We start from the raw sequence: 25,249 nt of genomic DNA, 5'->3' as shown, positions 1-25,249 counted from the left end.
CTTTTTCTCCCTCACCTTCAAAAATAAAAGCCCTGCCATTATTTCAAAATCAGACACGGAATCAAATAGAAGATAACAAATCAAATGCTTGAACGAGCCCACAAAGGAAAAAAACGAACACAAAAATCTCTTAAAACTATACAATTTTTGTTTCACCGTCTTCCTGCTAACGCCCCCCCCAGCGCCGAAAACAATCGTTACTAAGATACCTCTCCTCGCCTCGCACCGTGTGTGAAATACCTGATTCAACCGTGATACATTCTCTGTTACGCCTCCGTCTCCGACCAACCAGCTCCGTGAAATCGAAAATAGATTATTTGTTGTTTAGCGATAAACAGCTGGGAGGGAAAGCGCTTCGTGTGGCCCCGTGACTGTCCAGCTAACAGCCCCTCCCCGCCCCATATATAAAATATACAAAAGATTATCTCCAAAATCCTCCTCCTGACTATCTCTGCTAATAGAAAAATATACAATGATCCTATGTCAAAATCTCTTTGCGTTATGGACGAAAACCCTGCGCCTCTTCCTCTTCCTCCTCCTCCTCCTCCTCCTCCTCCTCCTCCTCCACCTCCTCTTTGCTGGACTAGTCTTGCCTTCCGGCCCAGTTCAAAAATATACATGTTTTTGTTTTACCTATTTATAGAAAAAAATTACACATCTGACCTCCCCTGGCTTGTATCCGTGCCTTGAGCTTAAAAAGTGAGATTTCACTGGCATAATGTGAATTCAACACCCTGTTTGAACTGGCCGGAGCAGCGGCCGCAACGCACTACCTGCAAAAAACGCCGCGCGACACCGGCCGTGAGCACAGCACCGAGGGTGACGTAAGCTGCCGAGGTGACACAAGGTGATACAGTACGTTGTGTGGATTCAACGAAGCAGCATGTACAAAGAGAGTCAAACTGGGAAAAAAATGGCGTCGCTGTGCTTTCCTGTCGTGCCATCCTGAAGCACAGCGCGCGCTCTAAAACACACTTTTCGTGTTCGCGCCCGGTGTCGCGCAGCACTTACTGCAGATCTACGCCGGCCTTCCCCCTCGCCACTTCAACTAAAGTGCTGCTGTTGTTGGGTTGCCTTGTACCCTTTTCTCATTTCCTCCTCCCCTCCCGCCCCTTCCTCCTTCGTCGCCATCTTCTTCCTCCTCCGCCTCACAAGTCTCCGTGTCGACTCTCGTACTTGTTGATGATGTTCCTGCAGCGGCCCAGCTCTTTCCTCATGTCGGCCACCTCCTGGCGAAGGGCGGAGTTCTCCCGCTCCAGGAAGGCGGCGCGCACCGAGATCTGGTTCTCCTTCAGCCGCCGGGCGTCCCGCGAGCGCTTCGCCGCCTCGTTGTTCTTGACGCGTCGGCTCCAGTACTTGTCATCCTGTCATCGGCGGCGGTGTGGTATGTTGGGGTGTGTGAGGAGGAAGGTGGGGGGAGGAGAGACAGAAGAAGAATGGGATGAGATGGGTCAGTTATGTGATAATGGCAGGAAAGCAACAAAAGAAGGAGGAAACTGCTGAATAGTGTCTGATTGGTTTGCATGTTTTTAAAAACAAAACACCTCAAACAGAGTTCTTGTCGCAAACTATGGGAGCCTACATTAAAAGAATACAGGTTTTGTAAAGCTAACCTAACACGGGCATGAACGGGAAAGCCTCCCGTTATTCCGACATGGGAATGTTGACACAAACACCATGGATGTTTTGATGCTAACTGCTGTGAATTCCTATTGGAGGAGTAAACTGCAGTCAACACTTGTTCTTCTTCGTGCTCTTCCTCTTTTTGCCTGTTGTAGGCGGCCATGGTATAAGAGCAATAATACACTTCTCACCTCGACAATAACGAACTCCTCCTCATCCGTCATTCTCTTATATTGGAACACCTACTCGTGTTTTACTGCTTCAAGTACATATTGGCCTTCAGCAATGTTAACAGACGCCTAATAGACACATTAAGAGACAATCAAATTGCCTGCAATGTATCCAAAAGACCTACAGTCCCATTAGTTTAATAGGGATACTTGCTAAACTCGATTACATTCAATAACTAGCACGTGAATCTGCCCTGCTGAGCTGCTCAGCTGAATTAATAAATACCCGGCAGCCTCACAAAAGTCTACAACATTGTTTCTTGGGACATGAAAGAAATTTGTTGGCCGATGAGGGTCTCATGAGAGGAAGATTGGAAACAACCGAGATTGTTTTGTTAAACTTAAAGTCCAAATTGAAAGTAAAACCTCGCAGAGATCTCTATCTGAAATGTTTGTGCCAGTGGAGTCACTGCAGGCCTCACTGCGTTTCCTCAGCATCTGTTTACATCTGGCAAAGTTAACATCGCTCCACAATTAAACTCATCAATAAAATCATTGTCCTGGGATTATCAGCACTTTGAGATTAGTTTTTAAACACTCATTTGTTCATGTTTTGTTGTGATCCTGGACGATCTTTCTGACATTTCAGTGGGGGGGGGGGGGGTTGGTCTCAAACAAAGAGCTGGATGTTAAATCTCCTTTATGAGGAGCTGCAGAAGAATCCAAGCTTATCTTTATCTCTTTGGTCAGAGGTCATTTTTTAAACCTGCGTACAAATGATTTATAAAACCGGCTCCGGCTGAACGCGGCATGGCGAGCGCCGTCATCTCTCCATAAATTACAAACGCCTCGGGAGCTGCAGCTGCTCTGCACTGAACTATGAATGCATGAGACATTGATCAGAGCTTCTCCTGTTGTGCAACGAGCCGAGTACAAAATATTTAGGACTCTCGTCAGGAGGCATCGATCCTAGTGGGCGTCGTGTTCCTTCAGTTTTTTCCAGTTTGACATTTAAATGCCCAGTTTTAATTTCATCTAATTGTAATTTTCAATTTTTCAGAGATGATCATGCGAGGTTTGACTTTTATCTCACTTTAGCTGTGGCTGATGGGTTTATTTGCATTTATCACAGAAAAAAACATCTTATCAGTTAATTTCTGTCTTAAACCGAGTCCCAAAAAACCTTATTTTCTGCCAGTGCTGTAAGAACATTTCAACTGTGGGAGATGTAGTACCTTCTGCTCGTTGGGGACCAGCATCTTGCGGGCCTTCTTGATCATCGGCTGGGGTTTCAGCTCCTCGTCGGAGAAGCGGTGCCGCCGCGGGTCAAACGCCTCCTGGCCCGGCACGCTGGACAGTGCCAGGTCCGCCGGGTCGGGGTCAAAGTTCACCATAATGTCACTGCTGCCGTTGGCGACCGCTGGAGGTCCCGGAGGGCAAGTAGAAGAGGGTGACGGGTCCTGAGGCACCGCCTGACCACCTGAAGAAAGAGAGGATGACTCAGTCCGTTGTACCAAACTGTTTCTGTGATGGAGGCAATTAAAAATGCACAACTAATTTAAGCTTTTCCCCAAATGAATCTTATCCGGTGTTTAAACATTTAGCTCAAATTAAACTACATTTAAACAGTAAAATCCTGCTTTTACATTAATGCATGAGTAATAATAATCTAATGATATAATACATGATAGTATAACAGTCAAAGGGGACATTTTGCTGCATTGAATACTAAGTACATTATACTTGTACATATACAAGTTCATGGGAACTTGAACTCGTACGAGATGTTTGCAACAGTGTCTTTTTAGATACGACCACTAGGGGCTGCCAAAGTCCAACATTTTCAAAGCCTTCAGAAAGGGGCTTTAAGTTCTATCTGTGCTCACAGTCACCACGGTGACAGATGTAGAGGCCGGGATTTATGACACCACTGCAAAGCTGCTGTTGATTGTCAACAGGCAGAAGGTCAGTGGAAGGTCAGAGGTCAAGCTCGGCTGCGGAGTGAATCCGGTTTAAACTTGAAACGATCTCCTTGGTCTGCTGATTATTCTATGCAGACTACTTGCTTAATATTGGCAATTTGTCTTATCAATAACAATACATACAAGAAAAGAGACGTATAGTTCAGATAACACAGAAACACAGAATCAGCAGGACTGGCTTAATGACTCTGTTAGCTGTCCAATCATCATCTAGTTTTAGTTTGATGTGCAGATTAGAGCCCATCTGCCTTCACTGAGGGGCGGTCACATGTCAGATGATGATGAGACAATCCCCCGACGACTGATCACGTCCAACTTGAGCTTTGGACATTACCGTGATGAAAATGGTGTCATTTTGTTGGACCACCAATGGCAGCTTTGTTCAATAACTGTACTTTTGTTTCTCCCACATTTTCCATGAAATCCCTCCAGAAGCAGCTTTCATTTTAAGAAAATATCAAATATTTATTTATTGATTTCAGCCGATGGATTGACTTCTGTCTAGTAATTAGACTTAAACTGACCAATACATTTCTAAATTTCACTTTTAAGTTGCCAGATGACAAGAAGAATCAATGTACTCCTGTTCTTGTTTTTTTATAGTATTTTAAAGTATTTTTATATGATGAAAAATTCCGCAGCCCACCGTCACGCCAATAAACACTTTGGGACATGGGAGGGCGTAGACAGGTGTGAGATATTATAAATAATTGTATTATTATTATCTTGTTCATTGATACTTTTAATAAAGAAAGACCTTTTATGTAAAGCAGATTGAAACTGATGGTTAAATACAGTAGAGGTTATTATTATTTTGTACATTAGTAGTAGTAAAAATAGTATTTCTTTTCATTATTTTAGGGCATGAAAAGGACCTGATTTAAGATCGATTCTAAAACAACACCACGACAGACATCTTCACTTGTCTTGGTGTCCCCCGTCCTGCACAGGTGAGACAGTGTGAGGGTATTGATGGTGCCTCCTGGCTGCAGAGTCACATGTGCTGCTCACTCTGAAGCTCTCAAGCTTCATGCAGAGAGCAGCGAGCCAAGAATGAGGCCCAGTGAGATGAGTCGACCATGAAGAGGATTACCCCGAAGACGGCGCTCAATGAGTTCAAATGTAATTAAAAATGTGTTTGGAGGGGGAACGTGAGCGTTTGTTTTTCCAGTGAGTCCAACCACCTCTCTTTTCTTGTTTCTTGCACGTTTAATGACGAGTGTAACTCTTCACATTCTCACTTCGATCTCTCCAAACAAACAAGCGTCCTCACTCTGCTGCTTCCTGCAGCAGCAGCAGTGACGCTGACTCACCACCAGGTGGCAGTATGGAGCCAGGGACTCTGCAGGGCAGCCGGTTCACATCATGCTGGATTTACAACAGCAGGAAAGATCAGGTTTTTGTTTAACCCTTTGTGGTGCTTCATGTGAGAAAATCAGCTTGTATCACTGACTATAGACCACATCTGAACCACAACGTGGAAATTAAATAAATCTGATCAGAAATCAGATCTCTCGTGTCAGTTTATATTAAATAATGCTCTATTGCACGACAACAGATAATGTTAGAGCTGTTTTTCTGACTCCAGCTGGCTTTACTGACATGACATTTCACATGTGTGGCCAAAGAACAATAATAGCGTTAAAAATCAATGTTATGGAATTAAATAAAACATAACAACACCAGGAAGTAAGAAATATCAATGTGACTTGAAGCTAAATCAGTTCAGCTTGGATGCTGCTAGTAAACTGTGTGGCAGCGAATGTAAAACTCCTCCTTAATGCTTTTACCCTGAAGCTATTCTGCTTTTCTTTTCCTTTCTTTTTAGAACCGAGAATAGGGAGTCTATTTTCAGTCGTATCTCTACACCAGCTGGTTATCAGACAATTCAGTTTTTCCATTTCTGATACCTGGAGAGAGAAAAAAAACAACTTGGTTTTTCCACATTTCCTCTCTGGAATACGAGTGTTAGCTGAGCAATCATCCAGTACCAGTCTGAACTCTACTGTGGCAGTGTTTGTGAGATGCTTTTTTTTTGGGGGGGGGGGGCTCTAGGCTCTGAGCCACACATTATAAATAACTGCAGAGCTGGTGACCAATATCGAAACTGTAGTAGAAAGATTTCAGATACTTGAGCAAATTAAACAGAAGAGACACGTTGATGTTGATGTTATTTTTACCAGCAGAGAAGAGAGAGAGAAGAAATTATATAGAGTCAGCATTAATATCTTAATTTTGTTTTACTGTATTAAGAAGACCGAGTGTCAAATCATAAAAACACAAAAATGTCCTCAGCTGACTTTGTGCATCCAGCGTGTTTTGTAAACCTGGAAATGTCAGTCAGAGCAGCACGACTGGCACTGATTTGCTACTTGACTGCCGCTGTGAGCTGTCAGTCATTTTATTATGCGCGTCAACCGCAATACCACAACCGAATCCTCTACAGGCTCAGAGAAATCAGACTGACGCTCCATGGCAGGCAGGGGGGTGGGACGTCTGAGGGGAAGTAGACGGCAGAGATACCCCCGTGCTCCCCCTGAAGTCCAGCTGAAAACACTTGACTGCACACTGAGCGTGCAGCGCTTGTACAAGAGTGGGGGATTCTGGGTATATAAACTTTGTGAATGTTTTGGGGGTTTTTTTAGTTCAAACTCACGTCGAACTCTGAGATAAAATCTTCCTACGACTGTGTTTACATCCAATCATAAAAGCTTGACTCCTCATTGCACCTCATATTGAGCAAAGGAAACAGACATTCGCCCACACTCTCCTTCTGACTTGATAAGCCAAACTAGATATAAAATATATATCCACATTTCCTACTTGTATCCACCACTATGAGGTATATCTGGATGTTTTTCCTCCAGCTTAGACCTTGGATTTACATAACTTCCAGTGAGACCTGAATGCATCACCCTGCTCTGCTCTTATTATCCTTCATGGTTGGTTTTCTTTGGTCCAAGTCAGAGTGGAAAAGTTGACTTCTTTGTATAGTTGGTTATTTCGGGCTCCCAGTTCCCAGTTGCAATCAAACCAGGGCATGTAAACAAAAGTCACATGGACTCACGAGTACAGTAGCTTGTTGATTGGCCAGAGTCTTGGCAACCTGTTGACATTTTGGCAGAAGACCTGATTCTGTTGAAAGAGGCTTCAACTTCCAGGCATCTGAGCGTCGTTATCAGGTGCCACCAGCGCTCAAATGCTTCTAAACAAATTAACTAAATGACTGAACTCTGCAACCTGCAAATAAACTGCTCCAAACGTGCACGTGACGCTGCTCTTACTGGTCAACTTACCTACATAGATAGATAGATATCCTGTCTTAACAAGTGTACAAAACTCCAGTGGGAAAGCTACTGTTTACTTATTAACTTCATGTTAAACCATTTCAGTTATGAAGATGAGGAGTAAGAAGAAGAGGAGACAGGAAAAAAAGAATAATATAAAGGATAAAACTTGACTTTAAGTCGCCATATTTAGCATTTATATGCAGTTCATAACTCTGTAATGTAGTTGTGAGCAGATATAAGCGTTAATTGATGTATTGGTACACACACACACACACACACACATATATATATACTTATATATGTAACTAAAACTCCTTCAGTGGAGGCAGCTTTATAATAAGAAGCTGTAATAAGAAAATATGTGTTCATAGAAGAAGTTTAGTTTGTTTACAAACACTATAGATTAATAAACACTTAAAAAACAGACGTAATAAACACGTCCTTGCTGTGAGTTTACAAATACATTATAGTGAGTTTTCTCTCTATAATAATTGTAAATGGAGAATCTTTGGATTTTGGACAATTTGCAGTTTTGTGGATTGAAAAAGTTCAAAAAAAAGTTATTGAAAGGATCCTAAAATGACAGTACACACTACATACAAACTGTGCACATGTTTATCCACACGTTCATGAATCTCCCATAATGCAATGCACCATACATCCCCCTCTTTATCCGTCTATACGTCCTCTGGTCCATCTGTTTGTCCGTGAAGCAGCGGCTTGATCTGATCCTGGATAAGTCTGCCCAAAGCCCCGTCCTAATAACAACCATTTTGGGCAAAAAGTTGAAACTGATCCAAGAACACGGCTCCCGCTGCTGCCGGGTAAACAGCCGCCAAGCGCAGCTTCGCCTGGCTTCATTTCCTGTCTGTGAGCAGGAGCCATTTGGACGAAGCAGCCGCTGACTCTCGGCTTCTCTCTCTGCCTTCATTAATCGAGCTGAGATTATGTGTTTTTCCTCTCTCCGCCTGTCGCTCTGTCTGTCAATCTCTGCTTCTCCATCAGTCTCTCTCTCGTTTATAACAACATTTTTGGATTAAAGCATCTAATACTCAATTACTTTTTCATCTTCATGACAAAAGCATCACACTAAATCCAGTGTTTCTACCAGAACTGCAAAAGTTCCTGCGTTAACTTTGACATCCTCAAGACTTTTCAAGGTCTTTGAAGGTCTCGTTTGGTGAAATTCAAGGACTGTACGGTTCAGAATTAGAGCCTTCATTTCTTATTCATATTCTTGTCAAGTCAAGAAATCCTGGTTGAAATCCTTCATTTTAAAAAGGCTGCTGCATCATCTAAAATCTCCATCACAGGATTCGCCTCAGGATGTGAAGAGTTGATCCTCAGATGGAGCGAGCGGAGGCATACTGATGAAGTTGGGCGATATATTGTAACTTTAAAACATGGAGAAACTTTTCCAGTCCTCTTTCGCAGAAACTTTTTGTTGAAATGATCAAACGGCTTCTCTCTTGAGCCGCCATTTTGCTCCGATGTTCACAAAAGCACGCAGGGAGAAATCAGCCGTTGTGGGCAGAGACGCCCACAGAAGCAGAAAATAGAGAGGTTGAGGTTTGAGAGTCAGGTGAGCAACTCTTTCTCTTGACTAATCGCTCGCTGGATCCAACTATACTTTCACTTGATCCACCTACACATGAAACCAACGGCTGAATGCAACAAACTCCCTGCTGCTCTCTGGGGGGGTCACGGAAAGGCATTTTGGGAAATGTAGGAACCCGAAAAACTCAAGTGGTGGTAGGCGAAACACGTAATTATAGAACAAAAGCCTCCTCAGATACTCTGAACTTCACAGACTCATCATCATCATCGCCATCATCATCATCGTTGTCGTCGTCCTCAGCTGCTCTCCATCTTTATTCCAGGACGGAGCTTTTCCCTTTAAATCTGTTTAAGCCATTTCCTGTTCCAGTAGGTTCTTATTTAATAAAGGGAAACAATGCAATTACTGGGACAACGGTAATTATGCTAATTATACCAGGATGGAGGTAACAATTAACTCCTGTTGTGATTACTGCAATTGAGGAGGTTTTTGTCTACTTGTACTTTTTTACGATGGTTTTAAAGTCCGTTATTTTCATCTTGAGTGAGTTTTCATTAGATTTAAGTACTTCTCTACATCTCAACTGCAATTACGGACTCCATTAGCTTTAAATATCATTTTGTGAAAGTTCTAATAAGCTTTTGCTTTTCTTGAGAAAGATGACTTATTAAATATGTTTTGTCTGGTACCCTTGTAGTCAAAGGTACATGCCGTGCAATCCCAACGTCTCATGTTTGATTCTGGCTGACATATTTGTTGCCTGTCCTCCTCCTTGCTTTCTCTACACATGTCCTGATTGTCTCTACTGTATAAATAAAAGCAAACTACCAAACAAAATATGTTCGTCGAGGTAAAACTAATGTTACGACTGTCACGTTTAGATTTTAAATAGCTATTTTTCACATTTTTCTTCAAAAATAGAACGAAAAAGGAAAAAGAAAAGATTCGCTTTCGACATCAGAGCAGGTACAACGCTGGAAGAACAAACGAGATGACGCACTATAACACGAGTCATCAAACGCCACATAATGAGAGCAGTTACATGATTGTGGTGTCTTCTTACTTTAATGTTGAATTATGGGAAAACAGACTGACTCGCACGCTGAGTTTAATCCCTAAAAACAGTCTGAGGAGGAATATTAGTGAAAATATTATTCACATATACCAATCAGTAGTAGTAGTAGTGCTAACAGCGCTAACAGCGCTAACAGTAGTAATGGCAGTATTGGTAACAGCAGCTGTAGCAGTTGTATATTAAAAGTAGTAGTATTAGTACTAATGGTAGAAATAATAACCTTGTGGTCTTATGGTACAGTTGTAGTAGAGTAGTAATTAACAGTAGCACTTACAGTACCAGCAGTATCAGGAGCAATAATAGTAGTACAGTGGTAGCTAGTGGTAGTAGTAGTAGTAGTATCAGCAGCAGTAGTATTACCTGTAGAAGCTGTAACCTAGTGGTGCTAGTAGTTCTGCTGATAGTCATAGTACTAATAGTAGCACTGATGGTAACAACAGTACTCGCAGTAGCATTAGTGAACAGTAGTATTAGCACTAGTAGTAGTGGTAGTAGTACCCTTGGCAGCAGTAGTAATATCAACAGTACTAACAGTAGTAGCAAGAGTCATACCAGTAACAGCAGTACAGTAGTACTAGTGGTACTGCCAGTAATAGGAGTACTTTCAGCAGCAGTACTAACAGCAGTAACAGTAGTATTTGTAGTCTTTGTTGTAGTACTAACAGCAGTAGTAGTGGCAGTACCAAAAGCATTACTGAAAGTTGTAGTAGTGGTAGAAGTAGCATTTACAGTAATAAATGTACTACGCCTACTGTTAATACTACTACTGCTGCTGCTTTGTACTTACTGTTAGTAGCAGTAGCAGCAGCACTAACAACAATAAAGGTACTAATAGTAGCAGTAGTAGTAGTAGTAGTAGTCTCCGTGTATTAGTACAAGCATCAGTAATCAAATAAAGAGTCGGGGCAGCGTTCCATTTCCTGTGCTGTTTGTTTCTGTCGTCTGATTGGACGACATGCGGCTGAACTTTGAGCTCAGCCAGCAGCTGTTTGTGGCAAACAGAAAAACACAATCGAGACGTGGAATGTGATATAGGAAGTGTGTTACATAAAGAGGGCTCCCCTCCCTGTAACGTAAACACTGCTCACCGCCGTGACTGTCGGCTGCCATGTTTGGCTTCTTCCTCTCCGTCTTAAACTCACTGAATCGTTCCTTCGGCAGATAAACGACCAGCTTTACGCTTTTCCTTTAATTATCTGTACAAACAACAACATGGAGGAACAGCTGGCCACGACGCACATTACATACACTCCTTCAGGGCTGCAGCTACTATTGTTTTCATTATTGATTGATCTGTCTGTTATGGTTTTGATTCATTAATTGTTTGATCTATTTAATAAAATTAAAATTAATTAAACATTTTCTCAGATTTGAGAAGCTGGAATGAACAAATGTTTTTACATTAAACAAAAATGATTATAATATTTTCTATTTCATACTGAGTTTAGTTGGAGCTTCACTTTGAGTTGGGTATTTCTTCCAGTTGATATAAAGTGACTTGTATCTTCTGACGTTCTTTTTGTGTTGAATAAAAAGCCCCAAGCTGTTTTAATTCTAGTCTTTTTCGTACGTACACGCGATCATTTTAAATCAGACTCTGATATTATTTTTATCTCACTTTCCAGCATCTTTAACATCTGGTTTTTGTCTCGCTGTGATTTCAGCTCATGGTTACACCGTGAGACACTGAGACACACATGGACGTCCATGTACACACCCAGGCAGGCTTGGACTCGCCTCTGCACACACACACACACACACACACACACACACACAAACAAAAACACAGTCAGGCACGTGCACCTTCACATGAGTGTGCAAGAACACCAGTGGACACACACACACACACACACACACACACACACACACACACACACACAGCAGAAACAATTCAGTTCAGGTGACACACCCCAGGAGTCTTGTTCCTAATGTCAACACACTGAGTTATGTCAGCGCAGTGTGGAGATAGTACCTCCTCCCTCTCTCTCTTTCTAGATCGCCAATAGTCAGATCAGATTGTGAGACACATGACGTGACCCGACCCCCACATAGTACCAGACTCTGCGAGTTAGCCGTGCTGAAGTTTGCACTGTGCAGCTGGGAGACAATCTCATCAGAAAACTCTTTGACTTTCCAACAAAAGCTCGGGGACCTCTTTGGTCTGTGCAAAAAACGAATCGCATTTGAACGCCTATAAAACGCCATGATGATCATGTTTTCGTGACAGGCGGCCGCTTGTGGTTGCAGATGTGGTTTAGAGAAAGGTCTGGCTCAACCCAGATTCATTCTGGTATGGGGGGGGGGGGGGGACGCTCTGGCTTGTTTGTTAAACCAATCACAATCGTCTTGGGAGGCGCTAAGCCCAGGATGCAGCGACACGGTAACGGCTAGCGGAAGAGGAGGAGAATGCAGACTGAAACAGTCGGCCAATGGCAGACTTATCCCAACAGCCTACATCCTGTGAGTCAAACTCTGCGAATAACAGCTAATCTTCGCTTCTAACCGCCAGTCAGAAACAGAGCGACCGGACAAACCTAGTTTGTTTGTTTTTTGCCGGAGAGACTTGAATGAGGATGCTGCGTTTTGCCCATGCAGTGCTGTTGGGACCTTAAAGTGCAACACGTGTTGGCGGCGGCGCAGAGAATCCCGTAGCGCGCACACACGATGCGTAATACAAACAGAGTACGGTAGCTGCGTTGTGACAATTCAGGAAGCGAACATGATAGAAACAGCTACTGCACGTCGTCCCTGCTGGGGAAAAGGAAAGCGGCGTATCAAGCTGATGGACGCCTTAATGCGGAAAAAAAAGGTCATGTGAATTTTGGACATCAGAGCAAAATACGCTCATATTGTGAGGCAAAGAGAGGCGATGCCAAGCGGCTTATTTTGTGGTTTAGTTTGGAGGACAATCAGGACCCGAATGGTTTCCGGTTAGTCTCGTACATGCTGTTATGGTAAACATGTGAATTTGAACAGTTATTAGACAGTAATCAGAAGTACTATGTCTTTTCTTAATAGTACTGTAGTAACTGCTCAATTAAAATTCTCTCGTCCTAAATCACGGTTTACTCTGCCGTCCTAAAGCTTTTTCTCTCTTTCTGCTTCGTCCTCGGTGTTTATTCTCTCTGTAATCTTCACTGTTTCCTCTCTCTCTCTCTCTCTCTCTTTATCTCCCTCCACTTTCCTCCTGCCTCGCTCTCTCTCTTTCCTCCTCCAGCCCCTCCCTTCCCCTCCTCTCTCTCCTGCTCTCTCTTGCATGCTGGCTCTCTCGCTCCGATGCTTTCTGCAGCGGCACGTGACGTGGCGGCCGCACATGGCCCGAGCGTGTGAGAGAGAGAGAGACAGAGAGAGAGAGAGAGAGAGATTTCAAAACATGCAAAGCGAACACTCTTGACTCGCTCTCCCCCCTCCAGCATTGCTCTCTCCCTCTCTCTGCCTCTCTCTCCCTCTGTGCAGTGTTACAGAGTGCAGAGTCAGTGTCTTGTTTAACCCTTCCCTCGCCAGGATTAATCACAGCCCTGAATGTTAAATCACTGACTGCCTCGGCGTGGCATTATCCTGCACTCTCTCCTCTTTTTAAAGAGACAGAAAATCAGTCCTCTTGCTGTTTAATCAGCTCAACTCCTAAACAATGCACAGCCAGATTCGACTGAGTTCATCTTTTAATACCTGTATGTTGGAATTAAACTCTTAATGTATATCTCGTCTCACTGGTTGATGATTCCTGGAGGATTTAACCGGGACTCTCCTCATGTACGTCGTTCGTAAAGCCGAGGACGGACTAATCTGTGCTTGGATTGTTTGTCTGCAAGAGAAAGTGACTGCAGAGATATGGGCTGCTGACCTTCGTACGTACATAGAAATGAAATGTTTCCCACAATGCAATAGATCAAATATATTTAGATTTATTTTGAAAAATCTACACCGTTAACAGCAGCTCATACGCCACAATTACTAGGAGTCTACAGCCATGCACCGTGTAAGTTTAGTGCGTTAGCATGCTAACATTTGCTAATTAGCACCAAACAGAAAACGCAGATGGGAATGCCATTAGTTCTGCAGGTATTTGGTGACGAACCAAAATATGGACACATTGGAGGTTTGACCTGATGATGACGCTGGATGAAAGGTTTGGGAAGTTAGAACAATTAATCCTCTGAGGACCGTGAAGCAATCCGTACAATAGTTTTTATTTCAATGAAAAACAACCTCATGGTGGCGCTAGAGAAAAGGTCTGGGGTCTCCAAAGTCTTTAGAATATATCCTCTGGGAATTTTGGGGTATTGCAGTCACAGACAACTTGAGGGCAAAGACTGAAAATACTAGACCTGAAACTGAGCGTAGTGTATAAACAAGTAAAACCAAATCAAATGTAAATATCAGTTAAAAACAGTTCCCAATTTCTCTACTGTCTGTAAACTTTGCCTGTTTATGTGTCTATAAATGTGGAGACGTACAGATCCCATATTTCACTATTGGCTTGTTTGTTTTTATCTGTACTTCCCACTGAAGCGTCACCACTTCTGCTTTCACTGTCAGTCTCTTCACGTGTCGGTCTGTCAGCAGAATTTAAAAATGGAATAAATTCCCATGAAGTTTGGTGGACAGATCAGCCTCAGGCAAAGGAACAGCTGATTAAATCTGGGTGGTTATTCAGATTTGGGATTTCTCTTCAGGTGCCTTATTTCATCTTTCTCACATGTCAAACTGTCACAAGTTGACGTCAGTGAGTCGAATTTCTTCTTTATTCATCAAACTCTATGTCTCGTGTGTATTTTACTTGCAGTAACCTCTTTGTGTTCTTCAGTTTAATAAGTGATTACCATTAAGGACTCGCTTTGTAATAGCCATGAAAGATTTGTGCAGCAGATGCTTCCTTACAAACACGGCGCAGGTCAAGGGGTTCATGCCTCCTCCAGCATGAACAGGCTCATGGGAATCTGATGTTTAAAAGTCTGTTTTTGATTAGGAACGTTTCTGACTGTGTGAATTGACCTGACACTTGATTTGAACTACTGTTCCTTAGAGAAAAAAGAAACTCAGATAATTGATCTCTGGTTGTAGCTCGGTGGGCGTCTGCTCGGTTAAAGAGCATCATTAGTGAAAATTACATCGCAGATGATTGAATCAGGCTTCAACCTGACAAATTCTCTCTTTTACCGACTTAAATATCAACATGAACACTTCATACACCAGACTGGACAAATGCTGATTTAGTTCCCGATTTTAAAACTATCAAAACATTCTGTTCTGGAAATGTGGTCATTATTTTAGTCTATTTTGATCTTTTTTTTTAGTATTTTAATACAAAAATATGGATGAAAAAGATTCTTAAAATACTAGCATCTGCTGTATATATAACTGAACTGACTGTGGTTACCACAAGAGGACTTCCTTCTTTATGGGAGACTGTGGTGGTTTTCGTGCAACTTGTGTTGTGTCGTGTTGTGTTGTGTTGTGTTGTGTTGTGTGGGGACATAAAATCCAGGTGGAAAATGGTTTAAACCATTCTGGACCTATTCCAGCATAAAATCAGAGTATTTTTTAGTTTAACATCAAGTAAAACTTCAATGATTTATTCATAACGTTTGGAGGTTTTCAGAGCCAGTGAAGCCTTTGTTCGGTGCTGCTCCTCGGCTCCGCTGATTCTCAGAGGAGTCCTGTACTGAGTCCAGGTCCTGCAGTTACCTGACCACAGCTGGTTTAGTAATTGTTTTATCTAAGCAGCGTTCATCCACAACTTTCCGTTTTCGTCCACTTCCAACTAAATACCTCAGTTTGAATCCTCACAGATGAAAATATTTAGAGCATTTTAAGCAAAAAATGGGTGAAAAATGTTATTAAAGAGCCTCAAAAAAACCCACAGCTGCATCCATATTTTTGTGTTTTTCCTCCTTCTGAGATGAATTAAAATCAAACTAAACATGCATGTGGATCAGATTATTATTACCAGTCCATTTTCCATCTATTTCTCTGGTTGATTCTCGCTCTCTCTCTGCAGCTCTGTAGTAACACTTCAGCTCCACAAAGACCTCAGGGATTTCTGGCTGGATGCATCATGCTCAACCCAGTCACGTGTTTATAATTCAGAATAAAGAGCACACACACAAGAGCATGTTCACATTAAAGCCCAAACAGTTGCATGCAAATGCCGAAATAAAGAGGACACTCTCATATGCATGTTCGAAGTTCAGCGTACGGCGCGCACACACACACACACACACACACACACACACGCACACACACACACACACACAAGCATGTGAAGGCATGCACAAAAACACACACTGATGGCGTATATTCATAGACACTCGCAGAGGCACTCAGGCAGATATGAACACACACACTCCGAGCCTTGAAGCAGTATATCCAGTGGTATTCGCTCCTCTGTAGCAGCTCTATCCTTCGCTGAGGCTCTGCTGCTTTCTTCTCTTTGTGTCTCATTTTCTAACAGGTTTTTTTTTTGTGATTTTTCATTTTTTCTTCAAGCTTCTCTGCAGCTCATTTTCACAGTCAAACATCTCCTCTCTTATTGTTTATGACTCCGAATAAAAAGACAAACACTATGTTCCAGTCAGAATCAGAATCGGACCCTTCTGGGCAGCTTATCCCTCTCTCTGTATCTTCATCTTCAACTCTTCATACTACGTACTGTGTTAGAAGTATGCACGTTTTGCATGGGTATGAGTACAACACAGACGATATGAAGTACGGAGCTGATTATCACTACACGATGAAAACAGTCTCAGGTCTTGTGCCTAGTTGTTCCCAAAGAAGAGACCGAGTCAGGGAACCCTTTCTAAACAATATGTCAAACAGGTGGAGCGGGACGAGCAGCCGTCGGTAAACTCTGCAGCTCTTTTAGCGTCTTTCAGCTCATTGTTTCGGTTCATTCTCTCGGCTCTCATCGACGCTGTTTCCATCAGCAACTGGAAACTGTTTTCAGTGGAAAAGCTCTAAAAACTCCCGTGTACTCGACCTGCCATCCCCAAACAACAGACAGACACAGTTAGCAGCTAGCTGGTGAACATAGCGAAGCATTTAGCGGCTAAAGAGCCACATTCACGACTCCGAACTGTTTGCTAACATACGCTCCTCTTCATAAGGTAATAATATGTCAGTGTTGTGTTTACAGCTTGTGGCGCTGCCCTAAAAGTGGCCAAAAAGAATTGCAGTTATTGCAGGTTTAATATGCAGGTTACAGAACAACAGCAAGGGAATGACTTTTGTTCCTTAATCAAGTGCTTCTCTCGAGCCTTGGTGCCATTACCGTCGTAAACCTGTTGCCTTAAAGGCTGAAGTCAGGGAACAAAGTCTGCTCTGCAGCAGATTGAGAGATTGTAACATTATCCATCCTGCAGCCTTTCCCTGCTAGATTGATTGTGATTCATATCTCCACTGAGACGGTTATATGTACCTGCTTCTCTTACATGTGTAAAATCAATCTGAACGCAGTCTTTTAGTCGGTTCAATAACAACTGTGACAAAAAGTTTCTTTCTCAATCTCCAAACATCGCCAGCACTTTACACACTCCATCGCTCATTGTCTCGTCCTTCCTTCAAACGTCTACACAACCGCTGAACATCTACAAAGACATGTGGCAATCTGTCATCAATAAATCATCCCGAAATTAGCTGTGATGATTCATTCGATGGCTCACAGGATAAAAAAACGTGACCGTCAGCATTGCAAAGAATGGGCTCTTTGGTTTCACTTAGAATTGGAAGTTGTCAGACTTGTGAAATCTCCAAGAGAAAGAGAAAAATAAAAGAAAGACAGACAGAAAAGCTCTTGTGATGTTCTGGCAGTTCTGGTTCACATCAAAAGCAGCAGTGAGAGGAAACAATAAATTATGAATATATAACGGATGAAAACAGGCTGTTGGAGAGAGCCGAGGAGGGCCGGAGAACAGGGTGTCAGCCATTTATCACACAGAGATATAATTAGAGAAGACCCTACTCTGGTTATTGTTGGAGGAGTCCACTGGTTGAATTGGGTTCGTTAATGTAATGTATCATTGGTCCGTGTCCTCATTAGTGCCAGATCACATCGAGGCCTTTGCATGACCAGCTTCATATATGTCTGACTGCATTAGCTGGTGCAGAAATGTTGCCTCCTCACGTGAGGACGTCGATTTTAATCTCGCTGTCGACTTCTCAGGAGCTACAATAAGAAAAGCTTCCTCATTTCTAACGAGAAAGTTTTATTTCTATAAATATTTAAGATTTTAAGATATTAAAGATGTCAAAACCTTTCCTCTTACAACCTCCTTCTGCTTGAGAGTCTTTTGAGTGACTGACAGAGTAAATCATTTATGGTCAGTGTATTAAGTTGTCAAAAATCTGATCAACTGTCCATCTAAATGGGTCAAAATGGAATAAAACCGCCTGATAGCGCCCCCAAATCTCCTCCCAGCTTCACTCACCATGTAGACACTCAGGTCCTCCCATCATGCCTTGCTGCTGCTGCTGAGGTGGCGGCGGCGGCGGCGGCGGCGGCGGTTGTGGCTGGACGGTCTCCAGTCCCAGCAGCGAGGAAGAGGAGGATGAAGAGGACATGGAGGAGGAAGAGGAGGAGCAGGGCGGAGGAGAGGTGGGAGGGCACTGGGAGCTCTGGTTGGGTACCGCCGACTGGGAGCTCTGGGAGGAGAGGAACATTTTTTTTTTTTTTAAATACAACCTCTTCTTCAAAACTTTGTGAAGCTAAGAACTTCAATTCAGGTTTGTTAGCTCACAACATAATGTGTCTGAGCAGGCTGGTGAGGCAGTCTTACCTGGGAAGGGATCTGGGCACTGGTGGAGCTGGGTCCATTGCTGTGCATCCCCATCCCGTTCTCGGTCAGGAACTCCTCCAGGTCCATGTACTGCAGCTGGAACAGGCCCCCGTCACACGGCAGGGTCCTCTCCCACAGCAGCGGGCCCAGGAAGGCTGACTGGGAGTTGGGCCGCAACGCTCCGGGCCCAGGGGCTCCCCCAGCCCCACCGGGCCCTCCGGCATTGACACCCTGTGAGTCTTCATCAGAGTCCAGGGGCTTGTCTTTGTCTGGATAAACGGGAGAACGAGACATCTGTTCGATCATTTCATCTTGATGCTCAAAGAGGCGGAGGTGTGTTCTTTCTGACCACAGTGACGAAACCTCTCCCTGTTTGTGTTAAAGGGCAGAATGAAAGATAAGAGCCGATAACGACTGATATCCAGTCGGACTTCAAATGTGACTCTGCCAAGAGAGAGGCCGATAGTCTCATCTGTTTACTGTAATTAAACTGTCCTCAAACTAACGTGCTAATGATTGATTGGTGTTTGAATGAAACTCTACATGAAGCACTTTTCAAGCAAATGCCTTTTGTCTTTTATTGCGACACACTTTGTGTCCACATTGGAGAAAGTGTTGTGGACAAATTGATAACGTAGAAATATTCCAGCCCAGACAGCAGTTACATACTTAGATAAAGTGGTTAAAGATATGTCTGGGGGCCAGATGGTCCCAGGTCTGATCCCCTAACACACACGCTGGCGGCGTATGATGCACATCAACATGCCTTTTACATTTATATTAACACGCTCATGTGCGTCAACACTCCAGAAAAGCATCGGCACGTCCCGACTATCGTCCCTCCACTACGACTTCTGTCTGTTTGATGCATCCGTTGTGTGTTAAAGAGAAACGATGTGACTTCTGAGTGAAGACACTTTGTGTTCTCTTACAAATTAAAAGTTGAATTCATAAGCAATAAAACAGCCCTTTGCTGACTTCAATACAGCGTCTGGTTTGGTATGACCAGTAGCTTATGGTGGCTAATGCTAGCTAATGTTAGCGGACGTATTTATGCGACTGTTTGTCATTTCCCTGTAACTGCCACATGCAACTACACTCGCTAAAATATTCTTTATCTTCAGTAATGTGACGAGTGGAGGGATTGAAATCAAATCCTTTAGATGTGATTGGCTTGTTCAAAAGGATAACGGGTGAAATGAATAAATTAGGCTTCAACCACATTCTCTGGAAGTGTAAACAATGTTTTGCTGACTAAACTCCAAACACACACCTCCTGCTATGATAAGTGCTGTTTTATATGATGGGCGGAGTTAACACGACTCCACTCTTCACGTGACCACCATGACACTTCATAGCCTTTAATTGAGCACGGCACAAAAAGGAGGTTTGGTTCCACAAGCTCTGGCTCTTTTCTTGCCCTTGTTCTGCCCATTTGTTTATTTTTTAAAAACTCAAAAAGTGTGACTAGTTCTGACATCTGATGGCTTTTTGGATCACTTTGTTTTGAATGTAATCCAGGTCTGTGAGGCATTTGTGTGCTCCTTTCATTTTAAAAGACAAACAACGATCAACAAAGAGGCTGCATTGTTGTCTGATAAACACCGGCTGAGGTTTGTGCTTCTGTCCTCTGCTTCCTGCAAAGCACTTAGTTGCAATCATTGAAAAGGCATCTAAAAATAAAGTTGACTTGACTGACCCTGCACTCTGACCTCCCGGAGAGGGAGGGGGTCCGATGGAAAGATAGTTACAGACATCAGCCATCAATAAGCCATCCCCGTAAAACATTAATGAAAACCCTGCAAGTAAACCAGGAAACAAATTTAATGAGTGATTGTTTTGTGCCCTGATCCTTTGATAATATTATTCTAAAGAATTGTGCCTCTAAAAATGCATATTGAATAAATGGCACACTGAATAATAAAACCCAATAAAATAGTAATAAAAGAGCATATTTAACTGGGCTGGGATGACAGAGAGGACTGAGAAGGAGAGACGGAGGGAAGGCCGGAAATTTAAATTTAAAGGGATTAAAGAACGTAAAGACACAAGAGATTACAACGTGAAAACAGCAGAGGAGGGATAGAGAGAGACGGAGGGAGGGAGGGAGGAGTAGAGCAGAGAGTCGAGGCCGTCATATTCCTGTCCCTCATAATCTGATCCTCATCATCTTCTTCTTCATCGGTCTGCCTGTTTCTGTCTGTTCATCACTAAACTCACTGGATTACATACTGAAAGAACGAAATGACAGAACGAAAACAGAGGGATTAACAGATGTCTAAAACTAATAAAAAAATATACCGACAGGTTGGTTGCATCAGTAACTGCTGGCTGGTTAGAGCCTCTCAAGGACGTATAAGACAGGTTTCCATTCAAATGTAGCGCAAATTTAAAATGTCCAGAAAATCCTCCACTGTTTTGCAAATATTAGGAGTTGCTCCATCAAGATAAACACCTGGTGGCGCTAATTCTCCAGTCAGGTGCCACTAAAGCATCGTAGAAGAAGAGGACGCAATGAGATGACGTGGTTAAAAGAGCGCCAGTTGACCCTCAGACGGAGGCTTCAGTGGACGTTTAAGTCACATGCTTCATGTACGTCCTGGTTTACTCGCTAAGTCTGTTTACGTTGCACTTCGGTCCATTTTGCTTTTATTAACACACCAACTTCTCCACCTCTCCACCTTTTTTTGCAATATTTTCAGATGAAATGATGAAAACGTATTTGTAGTTATACATAAATAAAAACAAAAGAAAGTACGTAGACAAGAAAAGACACCATGATGAGGACGGATGGGTGCGAAGGTAATTACAGAGCAAACAACGAAGTCAACAAATGAATAATTACTATTAGATTAATATTTTGAGCTATCAAGTTACAAAAACCCAAAATGTTACAACAATATTGTTAAATTTCTTAAACATATATATTTAAAGGATAACACAACATTGCACAAATCCAAAGTATGACAGTATGTATCTCCATCAAACCTAACCTCCATGAAGCTAACAGAGAGCCAGCCAAACTACGGTATGTAGCATCACAACTGCATTAAAAAACTGTGACAACAGCATTAACAGGAAGGCATTCGTTCACTGGTTGTAGGTGCCTCAATACCAAAACACAGCTGACACTCTGGGTGCTCCTTGTTAACCACAACAACCTGTGACGTCCTCCTACCTGAGACGACAGTAATTCAAGAGCACAGATTAAGCGATTCCACTATAAATTACTAATTTGTGTGCACAAGTTATTAATTCGACCGCACAAATCATTCAATCTTGCGCAAAAATTTAAATATTTGACACGTGCAGGCTGCATAGAAAGGAGAGCAACATGACAGCTTAAAGGTGGCTTCAAATCAAATGGGGGGGGGGGGGGCCTTTGTTAAGAGCAGCAAGGGGAGAGAATGAAAGGAGGTGCAGGAGGAGGATATGGATAGGAGGAAAAGAGCCAGAGAGATGAGACTGCACTGTGAAAAAAAAAAAGATAAAGACAAAGCCTGGGAAAATGTAAATCAGCAGAGGGATGAGAAGACAGCAAGACAGCAAAGTGTGAGAGGAAAAAACTCAAAGACGTGAGAGAGAACGACAGACAGAGAGGAAGACGAGAGAGAGAGAGAGAGGAAGACGAGAGAGAGAGAGAGGAAGACGAGAGAGAGAGATGTGCTAGATAGAGTGGGTGTTTGTGAAGGCGTCAAACAAAGCTAGCCAGGGGAAAAGCAGGAGGGCGAAGGAGTGAAACATCGACTCTGCATCGTGGACGAGGAAAAGCACAGAGACAAATCGAAAACATCACACACCAACATCTTTTTTTGCTCCCCTGAATGCATCACCTATCATTAGGAGAATATGAACTCTATGGGCGCTGACAATGAGGCTAGCCAGGGCCTCTGAGCGGCTTTCTGACTCCATGGTGAGCCTGTCAGCCGAGCTCACCATCATCTCCTCCTCCTCCTCCTCCTCCTCCTCCTCATGCAAAGGAACGAAAAAAAACTCCAGAGAAATGAGATGCAGTTACGCCAAAAGGCCACCAGGGGTCGCCAACCAGCGGCAAGCTCTTTGACCGTGTGATTTCTTTGTTTTTCTCCCTCTCTGTCTGTGTGTGTGTGTGTGTTCAATTATCTCAATACTTGTGAGGACTGACTCTTGACAGTCCATTGTGCTCTGGAGGACATTTTAGCAAGTCCTCACAGTGACAAAAAAACCCCACTTACTTTAGGGTTTTTAAAATGTGGTAAAAGTGATAGCATTCCTCCAGAGAATGCAAAGTCAATGCACGGTCCTCACAAGACCAACAAAAGCAATGTGAGTGTGACAGCAGCTGACTTCTGAAGGAGAGGCAGCCTGGTTAATATTTGTCATGGCAGCTGGTGGATGGGAAACAATTCAATCCCACTCACTAACCTTTATTTAAACAGACCAGAGAATCAGAACACAAACGACTGCTGCTGCTGTATTTTGATGGCATCCACTCCAGATTGTGTTTCTTTTTTTAAACCCCTCTTCTTCCCTCCTCCTCCTCCTCCTCCTCCTGATCATTTCATTTCACCACCAAATGCGAAAAGGAAACGTTTAATATAAAAAATAAAAAAAATCCAACGGGCCAGAAGGAGGAAGGCTGAAGTAAAAACAGTGTGTGTGTGTGTGTGTGTCTGTGTGTGTGTGTGTGTGTGTGTGTGTAAGCAGGGCCTCTGTCTTTTACAATCACACCTACCCACTCAGTCACATGCACACACACACACACATGCACCAATGAATAATCACTGTGATATTTCTGCAAAGACTTGTATTAGAGGCTCTCTAATGAATATCTATTATTGTTTGTTTTTCACATTAGGGCAGCAACTAATGATTATTCTGATTATCGATTAATCCACCATTTAAAATGCCCCCTATAACTTCCCAGAGGGCTAGCAGACATATTCAGATAGCTTGTTTTATCCAGCCAACAGTCCTAAACACAAATATATTCAGTTTGATATCATATTTTGTAGAATCGAACTGTTTATGTATTACCAAAATAGTTCCTGATTCATCTACTGCCATCGACTAATTAGTAGTTTCAGCTCTATTTCATGTTATATCACTAAAATATCTCTGCAGGGGCTTCAAATCTAATCTCTAAGGTACATTTGTGGTGCATTTTTATTGTATTTAATGTGAATGTTTTAATCTCCTACACTAAAATTCACCATAACGTATCACACAACCTCCTGACAGAGACCTGCAGCACATGAACGTGTATCTATAGTGCACTAAAAGAGCATTTCTCTGTGAAACCTCTGCAGTGACTTGTTGGATTTTCCTTACTACCCCTTTAAGAAGTTTCTTGCCTATAGGATCCCACACACACACACACACACACACACACGTGCACACTCTCACCTTTCATCTCGCTGCAGTCCTTGGTGCCTCTCTGGTCGGCCTTGATTGGCAGCTGGAGCAGGGACTTCAGGTTGGTCATGGAGGTCAGGTGTCCACCTTGGAGGCCACTTCCAGCCGGGTTGCTGGCCCCAAACTGGGGGCTGGTGGCCCCGGCAGGGAGATCCGGCGGTAGGAGCTGAGTGAGAGGCCTTGACATAACTTCTATGGAGGAGGAGGGGGTTAGGTGAGGGGAGGCTCGGGAGGGAGGAGGTGGAGAAGAGCAACCTGCAGACTGTAAATTCGAGATCAAAATAATCCAATTAGGGATGCTAATTGACAGGCGAGCCGTCAAAAGGTGCGAGGACAGGTGACGCGTGTGTGCGCTCAAGACCTCCACCTGATGTCCCGCTTTTCCGCCCGTCCCATGAAGAAGAATGTGCAAAGAAAATAAAAGAGGGGGATTTATCTCCAAAATGGCACCATGTCGACTGGGTCTAATTCATCCTCTCAGACTGGCCGAGCCTTCACGAGTTTCTCTTTCAAACAAACTCCGCACTGATAAACGCACCGCAGGAAGACTAACTGAACCCTGGAGGCGCAGGAGTGAAGTCCCCGTTTGAGTTTGTGGAGATAAAACGGTGGCTCGCGGTCGGGTCCGGTCCGGTTCCCGTCGCTCGCTCGGTTGGTTGATACACCGGAGGGTTTTAGTCCGCAGGGAGAATGAAAAGCAAAAAGAGAAAAGCAGATTTAAAACGCGGATGTCTGTCGTCCCATGCGATGAGTGGAGAGGGAGGATTAGAAACAGCAGAACAGAGTCGAGTCTCCAAGATGGAAAAAAATAAACCAAACTTGAGACTAAAGATGAGCGAAAAATACAAGATGAAGGAAATAAAGAGATCCCCCCCCAAAAAATAATAATATCCAATAGTGTGAGAGTCAGATAGATGGGACTGCTGGCTCTTATTTTCCTCCCTCTCTCTCTCCCTCTCTCTCCCTCTCTCTCCCTCCCTTTCTCTCTCTCTTTCTCACACACACACACACACACACACACACACACACACACACACACACACACACACTCTCTCTCTCTCTCTCTCTCTCTCTCTGCCAGTCAGCTGGAACCAACACGGGCCGCTCCTGTGACGTCAGCGCTCACGGGGAAAGGCGCTTGGGGGCGTGTATCGTTTGCATACACTGGCCACGCCCCCCGGTGACGCCCCCTTCCCAGTACATCCACTGTTCTGCGTTCACGGCGCACGGCAAAGCTGGTAAATATGAGCTTTACACATGGAAAAATACGACTCACACAATTTAATTTCATCAGAATCGGGTTTATTGCCGAGTTTGTCTTGGTATTTTGGTGCATATCATTAAACATAGTAAGAGAAAATAAAAAAACAAGTACTGCAAAAT

General features: G+C 43.2%; 1 protein-coding gene across 1 annotated transcript; it reads right to left on the bottom strand.

Moving 5' to 3' along the window:
• Positions 1 to 1,140: 1,140 nt before the first annotated feature.
• Positions 1,141 to 24,123, bottom strand: dbpa (D site albumin promoter binding protein a). Its single transcript, XM_070921756.1, has 5 exons — positions 23,858 to 24,123; positions 18,473 to 18,741; positions 18,125 to 18,338; positions 3,029 to 3,273; positions 1,141 to 1,364 (listed from the first exon to the last, which is right to left on the bottom strand). Exons 1-5 carry the CDS (start codon positions 24,051 to 24,053, stop codon positions 1,149 to 1,151), a joined length of 1,140 nt encoding a protein of 379 aa, XP_070777857.1. The 5' UTR covers positions 24,054 to 24,123; the 3' UTR covers positions 1,141 to 1,148.
• Between the last annotated feature and the right edge of the window lie 1,126 nt (positions 24,124 to 25,249).

The sequence above is a fragment of the Enoplosus armatus genome, chromosome 16 (assembly GCF_043641665.1).
Source record: "Enoplosus armatus isolate fEnoArm2 chromosome 16, fEnoArm2.hap1, whole genome shotgun sequence".
Lineage (NCBI taxonomy): Eukaryota > Metazoa > Chordata > Actinopteri > Centrarchiformes > Enoplosidae > Enoplosus > Enoplosus armatus.
Note: the sequence above shows the minus strand (reverse complement) of the source record. Positions and strands in the feature narration are given on the sequence as shown.

Coding starts and splice junctions, on each gene's coding strand:
- dbpa (XM_070921756.1), bottom strand. CDS start 24,053: ATGTCAAGGCCTCTCACTCAGCTCCTACCGCCGGATCTCCCTGCCGGG. Junction 18,742..23,857: donor GGACTGCAGCGAGATGAAAG/GTGAGAGTGTGC, acceptor CCGTTTATCCAG/ACAAAGACAAGCCCCTGGAC. Junction 1,365..3,028: donor TGGTCCCCAACGAGCAGAAG/GTACTACATCTC, acceptor CGCCGATGACAG/GATGACAAGTACTGGAGCCG.